Source organism: Cucumis melo, chromosome 3 (assembly GCF_025177605.1).
Source record: "Cucumis melo cultivar AY chromosome 3, USDA_Cmelo_AY_1.0, whole genome shotgun sequence".
Classification (NCBI taxonomy): Eukaryota; Viridiplantae; Streptophyta; class Magnoliopsida; order Cucurbitales; family Cucurbitaceae; genus Cucumis; species Cucumis melo.
The window spans coordinates 18,697,900-18,706,769 of NC_066859.1; the positions used below are offsets into that span (position 1 = coordinate 18,697,900).

The following is an 8,870-nucleotide window of genomic DNA, read 5'->3' on the forward strand; positions in this document are numbered from 1 at the left end:
TATGTAGCAATATTTTAAAAAAATTGCAAATATAGCAAAATTTTAAAAAAATTGCAAATATAGCAAAGTTTATCAGTGATAGACTTCTATCGTTGATAGACTCTTATGGTTTATCAGTGATAGACCTTTACTACATGGTCTACGAATGATATACTTCTATCATCGATAGATTTGGACAGATTTTACTATATTTATAATTTTTTAAAAATATTGTTATATACTTAATTATTTTGAATATAAGTTATATTTGCTAAATGTTATATTGTATAAGTTAATGGGTTGGTGGTCATTAACTTAGAATCACACAAAACTGGGTCGGTGATAAAAGCCCTTTTGACATCTCAATTCTGAGATCTCAATTTTCAGAATCTGAAACAGCAGGAAGGGAAGAAGATTATGGAGGAAGGAAGCGCAGAAGAGAACTTTCAGCAAACCCCTCACAAGAAGAGCAAGACCATTATCAAGATACCTTCATATCAAGAAGTCTTCGACAGCTCACAGCCAAAGTCACAATCCTTCTCCCAAGCCTTTGCGTTCCTCAAATCCTCCGAGTTTTACTCTCCTCCTCCAAAACCACCCTCTCCTTCCTCCTCCCAATCCTTGCCGGCTTCCAACATCACAAACCCAAGGTACTTGTTTCCCCCATTTCCCTTTCCAACTCACCGTTTCATTTACTGCCTCTTGAATTTATTTTTTATTTTCTCCCTTTTTTTCTCTTATTTTTATATGATTTTATCTTTCGGGTTTGTTGGATTTCAATGTCTATGTGTGGGTTGTTGTTGATTTCAGAAAAAATGATCAATTAGATACTTCATCTTCTTCTACATCAGCTTCTACAGCTACTCCGGTTAATAGCTTGTCCGTTTCGAGTTCTGTTAGTCGCAATGCCATTCTTGTCAGCAATAGACAGGTGAGATTGTTAATATAAGGTACTTGGTGTGTGTAACCATCTTAATTTGAATTGGTAGTTGACACATCGTGTTTTTCCATTTCGGAGTTTCGTTGTGAGGTTATAAATGATTTCACTGGCCGGCTATCTTGTAGCTTAGCTTTCCATGGAAGATGCGTCAATCATAATTTCTAGGAAGATTGAATAATAATACATGAATCTTAGGTCTTGACTTGTTAGTATCAAATTTAGTAATGATACTTTTAAAGTGACCTTTCTATCAAACTAGTCATGGAAGTAGTAATGTGAGATTTGATTCTTGTGATGAATGTTTGTTAAATATAGAAGGGTGCAGAGACGTACGATGAAAGGTTTCAGGGTTCGTGAAAGAATATCTGAAGCATTTGCTACTTGTTGATGATAAAACTCTTTTACGGAAGTGTTGGGAAGTAATTAGGTAATCTTAGTGAAATGTGCATGGTCTTTGAAGAGATCTCTTGGTCTAGCATTAACAGATTGAACCTCTCAAGCTTAGCAGTCAAATTGTGATGCGCTAAATAAGAAAATGAGGTCCATTGGTTGGTTGTAAAAGTGTCCTACACCTCCTTTGTTATTTTGGTTTTCCTTTTTCTGTGACACTTGGTAGAATTCCATATTCGGTTAGTGAGAGTGATCAAGTACAAAAGAAACTTCCATGGTGAAATAGACAAAAGAAACTTCCAAGGTGAAATAGACAAAAGAAACTTCCATGGTGAAATAGACAAAAGAAACTTGCTGTCAGTCTATGTTATAGACAATAGTATTATCCTTTATTGCCCCTTCCTTTTTAGAAACTCTCGTGTTACCCGGATTCTCATTTGAAAGTCTTCAAGAGGACAGTGGATCTCATCTTGTTGGGTTGGGAGTTTTGTCCTTTATTAGTTACTGATGGGGTATAGGTGTTGGGAATTTAGTGAAAGTTATTAGAAATGAAGGTTATGATGACGGTTATATTATATGTGTGGTTGGTTTTGTTAGGGGACCTAATATTGTCTACTCTATGGGATTTTGTTGTTAACTATCTGATAGGGAAACATGGGATATTGATGCTCTATTTTCTTTATTGTGGGCTTTTTAGTGTCCCGATAGGAGAAGGGGCTTTTGCGTGTGGTGGCATACCCTCCGTAGGGTTTTCCAGTAATTCCTTTTTTCTTTGTCTGGTCGATCCTTCTCGCTTGAGAGACTCAGTTTTTGCCTTGATGTGGAGGGTGAGAATCCTTAAGAAGATTTAAGTTCTTTATTTGGTTGGTTCTTCATGGAAGGGTTAATACTGTAGACAAGATGTCAAGGAGGATGCCTTCCTTGATGGGGTCGTGCTGCTCCATTTTTTGGAGGAGAACTGCAAAGGACCTTCATCATTTTCTTTGGAGTCATGACTTTTGATTTTGTTTTGCTATGTGGATTTTTTCTTTGATAAGTTTGGTTTTTTCAAGCTAGACAGCATGACTACTTACGGATGATCGATGAGTTCCTTCTTCATCCTCCTTTTAGTGAGAAAGGAAAGTTCTTGTGTCTGATGGGAGCATGTCTAGCAGGAGCGAATTCCTTATGATGTTTGGTCCTTTCCTAGGTTCCATATTTCTTTATGGGCTTTGGTTATGAAGCTTTTTTATAATTGTCCACTTTGTTTTATCTTGTTTGGTTCTTCAGCTTTTAGGAATTAAAAGTAGAGGATACTTACATTTATATTTAAATTAAGAGCAAAGAGGTGTTAAAATTCCCCAATTCCTAAACATCAGCTCATGAGCTTGCTCTACGATTGTCGTACTTCTTCTCATTTCTTTTTCTAGCCACACAAGTCGTAGTATGGCGAAGAAGCTAACCTACCAGAGATTTCATGAAGTCTTTGTTGGAATATTGGCTCTCTGTTTATTCTGTGGAGAGTTTTGATGATGGATAAAAACAGGATCTCGATAATTTATGATAGGAATGTCTTTAAAGATGGTTTAGACCATCCACATTTCAGTATCTTACTCTAAGCATTTACACTCTTCCTTCAAGTTAATTTCTAATAATAGGCTTCTTAACTACCATTAACTTTATTGTTATTTTTATTTTTTTTCCTTTCTTCTCACTATCTAATGGATTGAAACTGCAACGTGGAGCATTGGGCGTAGCTGAGCCAACTGCTGCCCCATTAAGCCAACAAGATGTGAAATGTTTTGGATTTTTATTTTATTGTTATTATTTTGTCCTTAGTGTTCCCCAATGCCCTAGGGGTATATGGACTGTCTTTTTTATGTTACCTAACTCTTGCTATTTCATTGTTCTTAATGAAAGTGTTTTTTAATCTTAAAAAAAGGAGAGAAATAATGAATAGAATCTTTTTGGCGTAGTACCTCAAGTTTACTTTATTTGAAGTTTATGCCATAAAGTATATGCCGTTGTTATACCATTAATAATGGTGAATTGATTCATCTCATGTTTCTCTCAGAAGGGAAACCCTCTTCTCAAACACATCAGGAATGTGAGATGGGCTTTTGCAGATGTAGTACCTGATTATTTACTTGGGCAAAGCTCTTGTGCTCTCTATCTAAGGTTTGAGTTTCATTCTCTCTGTATATACTCTCTACTCATGGTATCGAAAGAAATAAAATTGAGCTCTCTAGATTTAGAATGCCCGGTATTCGTATGAGGCTTGGTTTGTTTGAATTGTGTGTAACACTGGCAATCATAAACAGGAGTTTCTGAACCCTTTGCTTCTATTGAATATGGTTATATTTCCATATAAGAGTTCTAATATGACAGGGACAGTCGGTGTTTTCCTTTAGCATTTGACTTTTAATTTTTTATATAAGAACAAAGCTTTTATTGAGAGAAATTAAATAATGTACAAGGCAATACAAAAAAACGAGCTCACAAAGAACATTAACTACATGAACAAACCCAGTCCACCAAAATAAGATTTAGCTGATAAGTACAAAACATCTGATCAGCGGGAGCCTATAATAAGACCTAATCAACTCCCAAAGCTCCTCTTAGGATCCCTTGTCCCCCAACCAAATTCTCCACCAAGTAGCGAAAAAGAAAAACTATATTGCCACAAAACTCTTCCTTTATCCTGAAAAGAAGCGTTAGCAGACTCTATTGAAAACCTAAGTAAACCCAAAGTCCTAAAAGTCGACTCTAGAGAGAGACAGGAAAATTAAAATTCCAAATTAAAATTTTAGGGTCCTCCTCTTGCTACTAGCCAACAATGCAGCACTAGAGGTGCTTTAGTATTTGATTTTATAACCTTTTGTGCTAGTTGTGAACTCTTGTGCCATCTTATCCACAACAAAACATTATGCTATGCATCAGTCATCTTCTTAGTTCTTACTTCTTCCGTATGTTAGAATATTTCACTTATTAGATTAATTCTTTTCTGCAGTCTTCGGTATCATCTACTGCACCCGGACTACCTGTATTACCGTATAAGAGAATTGCAAAAGAATTTCAAGCTTCGTGTAGTTCTGTGCCATGTTGATGTGGTAAGAAACCATACTGGCTAGGGGTTTTTCCCTTACCCTTTCTCTGTTTTTCTGATGAAGACTTCAAATAGTTAATGTAGTTACCAAAGTCTTAGTCACTTGTTGAAGTAATGGCATATTTTAGTTTATTTCAGGAAGATGTTGTCAAGCCTTTGCTTGAAGTCACCAAAACAGCTCTACTTCATGATTGTACCCTTCTTTGTGCTTGGAGGTACGTTTGATGTTCATTTGAAGTTGTTTTTGGCTGGCTTAGCTTTGATGTTTACTGATATCTACTTGTGAAAGCAATATACTTTTAGAAGGATTGGTTGTGCAAATATTTAATTGTCAAGCATTTTAATGATGTCCATTGAAGATTTTGTTAACTACTTGGATTGGAAATGACTTGTTTTGTTGATAGATTTTCTATATTAAATCAGAAAGTGAATATTAGGATAGGAATGGGAACGTTTTGAGTATTCTGGTTGAGGTAAAGAGTAGCTAGCCCATGCCTGAAAATTGACTTATTTTATTTCTGCTTTTTATTAGTTTGGAGGAATGTGGTCGCTATTTGGAGACTATAAAAGTCTATGAAAACAAGCCTGCAGATCTTATTCAAGGCCAGATGGACACCGACTATCTGTCAAGGGTATTGATTGTCTAAAGCTTTTTCCCTATTGAACATTTATTTCGTTTCTGTGATATCAATATCATGTGGATTTTTAATATATCAACTCTTAGCTATTTTGTCGAAAAACTCAAATCCACCACAACTGGTTTTACTTTCTTGGCTCATAAAATATGTTCTGAACTCAAATTCTTGTTTTAATTGTAGCTAACACATGTCCTAACATCAGTTCGGCATGTTAATAAGACTGACGTGGTCACTCTTGGAACGACATTTGGGGTAAACCTCTGATGTATTTTTGCTAAGGTTCTTCCATTCTCGTCTTTTATGTCTTCTTTAGTGTAAAACTGCTAATTTGTTTTTTGCTGCAGTCTCTATCTCATATCATGGATGCATCCATGGAAGATCTAGCTCGTTGCCCTGGTATAGGTGAGCGCAAGGTAGTCCCTTTTCCAAAACAGGGCGCTTTTCCAAGTGTGTCCTTAGTTCTCTTTATACTCTTGTTTACTAGTTTCGTAAATTTGTTTTGAAAATATCCCATGTCCTTGATGCTATCAACAATACAATAACACGCATTTAATATGTAAGTAATAATAGGAGCATTTACAACAACTGGATAATGGTATGCTGGGAAGTGACATTCTGTGGTAATAACATTGAAGTCTTCAACTGTGATCTAAATAGCTTGATTTTATATTATTTTCAGAAGTTTCACTCATGAATATGATACCATTCTTCTCAATATTCTGTTTATGATCTTGATAGATTTAGATTGTTGATAATTCTATTCAAGCTGGCATTATTCATCCTCCATACCTATCTCAATTTCTTTGTCAGTGAATGGGCTTATAGCATTTAGAAATTTAGATTGATGTTTAGTTTGCTTGCATGAATGCTGTTATTCAATTCCTATTGCTCATCAGGTAAGGCGGCTGTATGACACCTTTCATGAGCCATTCAAACGCATCGTTTCAACCCACCCTGCTGTTCCAGAAACTCCAACCCAGAATAGTACCAAACCTCGCTCAATCAATGAAGAACAAGATGTGGATGGGAAGAGAATAGAAGAAGATGGTAGCCAACACAAAAGAGAACCTAAATTAAATGTCAAATCAGCTCTTTCTGCTGCTTTTGCCAAATATGCTGACAAAATTGCTAAAAGTAGTAGCATGCCACAAGAAAAAGAAATAGGAGAACCTGAAAGTAGCAACGTCCAGTAATTTTTACATTGCTTCAGGCCATCCAAATCCGTTTTAATGTTAAGACCAGCTGATGAGAAGTAGCAACTGCAGGTCTGCTTATTCATGTTGCTGTAGAGTATGATCACATGGCTACATCCTTCAGAACACAATCCAAACCTGCTCGTGTTGTGTTTAGAATGCTGCTTTGCTGTCGCTTGGAACACAGGAGTGGAAGTGACTTTCAGTTGCCCGAAAACGACATGTAAAATTATATTTGCATTTTGTATCTGTAAGCTGTAACTTTTTCTGGACAAATAACAAATAAGGTCAGTAATAAGCATGGTTTTTTTAGACACAATAAGGTTTTCATCTGCTGATTTTGCCTCAAATTATTGTTTATTGAAGCAAAATTGGAAATTACTTTTTATGTTTTTATTTTTTAGTCATCAAGTTCATAGGTTTGACTAGTGATTTGTTGTAGTTTAAGTCAGACGTGAAGGGCATTTGTTTTTATCTGCTGAGAAAGTGATGAACGAGCAGTTTTACTGCTTTTAGTTGGAAGGGAAGGTATGATTTTGGCATCCTTTTATTAACCTCTACAGTATTTTATTTGGTTTTATTGAATGTAATGAGGTTTAACATCAAATATTTTTGGAGGAACAAAGAAGATAAACTATGATACATTTACATTTTAAACTATATTGTTTGTATATCGGAAAAAAAATATTCTAAAATGAAAGAAACACTAATTTGAAATCATGAAATGAATATCGACTAAAATTAAAAAAATAATAATAATAATAATGAAGTCAAATTTGGAAATAATGTTAAACAATTTCAAATGATATCACTTTTTTAACCATTTAGAGAAATGGGTTTTCATTGTAGTATCGACCATAACCATATAAAAAGAGAGTGATAAAATTGTTTTTATCGACTAATTGTTACAACTCAACCCAATCAATGGATTGGAAATTGTTCTAAGGTATGTAAAAGGTGTTGGTAAATTCTGCAGTGAGCCCGCAATGGATTATTTATTTAAATACCGTAAACGAAAGAAATATTTAGAGATTTATTATAATATTCTAGTCTTAATAATTTTAAAATTATTTTGTCTTTTCTCTTCACTGTTTAGACATAAACCTCAACAAATAATAATATCATCTTCCTTTTCCTTTAATCTCTTCTCCTCTCTCAATAATAAAATAATAAAATTTTCTTTTACCTAAAAATAAATTAAATCAATTCTCCATAGAAAATGTAGAATAAAATAATATATATTTCAAATTAGGTTTGAAGACTTTCTCTTTCGATAAAGATTTAAAATAATAAATTTGTTTGAATACTTTAACTTCTCTTCAAGTAAGAATTGAAAAGATCGAGTAAAAAATGAAGAATAACATAATAAATATGTTTAAGAAAAATAATTCTAAATAACAAATATTTTCTCTTCTTTTACTCGTAGGTAAAAGAAAAATAATAATAAAATAACACTTTCTCTTCTTCAAATACAACTGATCATCACTCTATCTTTCATTTTAATTATTGTTTTTTCGATTACCTCTCGCCCTCCATTCCTTTCCCTTCCCTTGTATTTAGACTTGGCTCATTCCAATTCAACCACTGAAACCAAAACCTTAGATTTTAAATACAAATATTTTTATTAGTTTTATTCTCATTAATTACCCTTTTTTTCTCGATCATTTCTTTTACAAAATTTTTATAGAAAGCAATAAAAGAAAAATATTTACAAATAGGTCATTCCAAATTTTTTTTAGTTAAGTCGATTTTTAATCCAACATTCTCTATTGAAATTTGTTTAGTGGTTAGTATTTGTTTTATTGAATTTTATATTTTGTTTTAATTATAGATTTTATTTATCTTATGATACTACTACTACAGTTTGTAGATTGAGACATAAAGAACGAAACAAATTGTCGTATAGATAAATTGTACTTAATATTTTTATATGTTTTTAATAATTTATACTAAATTTCTCATTATATTATTTTGTGTGTAGTTCTGTCGGGTTTGATTAATATCGAAAAAGGAAAAATCATCATCAATTTGAGGAAAATGTAAAATCGTATTCAATTTGTAAGTTCTTTTCATTTAATATTGATCTATAATGTTATTGTTGAGTTTTATGTTCTAAAACTCGTAAAAATTAAATATAATTCATTTACCGTTATTAATAAAGTACTATTATTATAATTTCAATAAGTGTTATTGATTATATTATTAGTTTTGTCTTAATAACCTAAATCCAATAAACTAACATCCTAAGCTGTTTGATGAGTCTCGAACAATATGTAGAGACATACATGATCAATGTTCGAGATACAACTTAAAGAGTTTATAATATATGAATAAGACTGAACACCTTATTATGGTAACACTATAGATACGACTCACTTTGTATTTGATACAAACGCAATGATCTGACACATTTGTGTAGGTGACATGCGAGTGAGGATATCCTATGATAAGTTTGCATAAGATCGAACCATGAAATAGTAACCACTGGATGTAAGTCCATTAACTAGTTAGGTTTATTTTATTAGGATGATCTAGGTAATTTAATCTTAATCCTAAGCATATTATGGACTCCTATTCGCGAGAGATTATCATTTAATTTGTACAGGTGAGAGTGGCCAGATTGTTGACTCAATATGCGTATCATT

General features: G+C 33.2%; 1 protein-coding gene across 3 annotated transcripts; it reads left to right on the forward strand.

Annotated features, from left to right (window-relative positions):
- Window positions 1–301: 301 nt before the first annotated feature.
- On the forward strand, window positions 302–6,547 carry LOC103501314 (DNA excision repair protein ERCC-1). Of its 3 annotated transcripts, none has more exons than XM_051082923.1 (9): window positions 302–629; window positions 790–910; window positions 3,363–3,466; window positions 4,299–4,398; window positions 4,533–4,609; window positions 4,927–5,026; window positions 5,213–5,284; window positions 5,377–5,479; window positions 5,929–6,547. In XM_051082923.1, the coding sequence occupies exons 1-9, from the start codon at window positions 397–399 to the stop codon at window positions 5,943–5,945; spliced, it is 927 nt and encodes a 308-aa protein (XP_050938880.1). In that variant the 5' UTR covers window positions 302–396; the 3' UTR covers window positions 5,946–6,547. The 3 variants fall into 3 exon arrangements, with proteins under 3 accessions (XP_050938880.1, XP_050938881.1, XP_008463078.2); XM_051082924.1 differs by having other exon boundaries at window positions 303–629; window positions 5,377–5,434; XM_008464856.3 differs by having other exon boundaries at window positions 305–629; window positions 5,377–5,445.
- Window positions 6,548–8,870: the final 2,323 nt, after the last annotated feature.

Coding starts and splice junctions, on each gene's coding strand:
- LOC103501314 (XM_008464856.3), top strand. CDS start 397: ATGGAGGAAGGAAGCGCAGAAGAGAACTTTCAGCAAACCCCTCACAAG. Junction 630..789: donor TCCAACATCACAAACCCAAG/GTACTTGTTTCC, acceptor TGTTGATTTCAG/AAAAAATGATCAATTAGATA. Junction 5,446..5,928: donor CTGGTATAGGTGAGCGCAAG/GTAGTCCCTTTT, acceptor ATTGCTCATCAG/GTAAGGCGGCTGTATGACAC.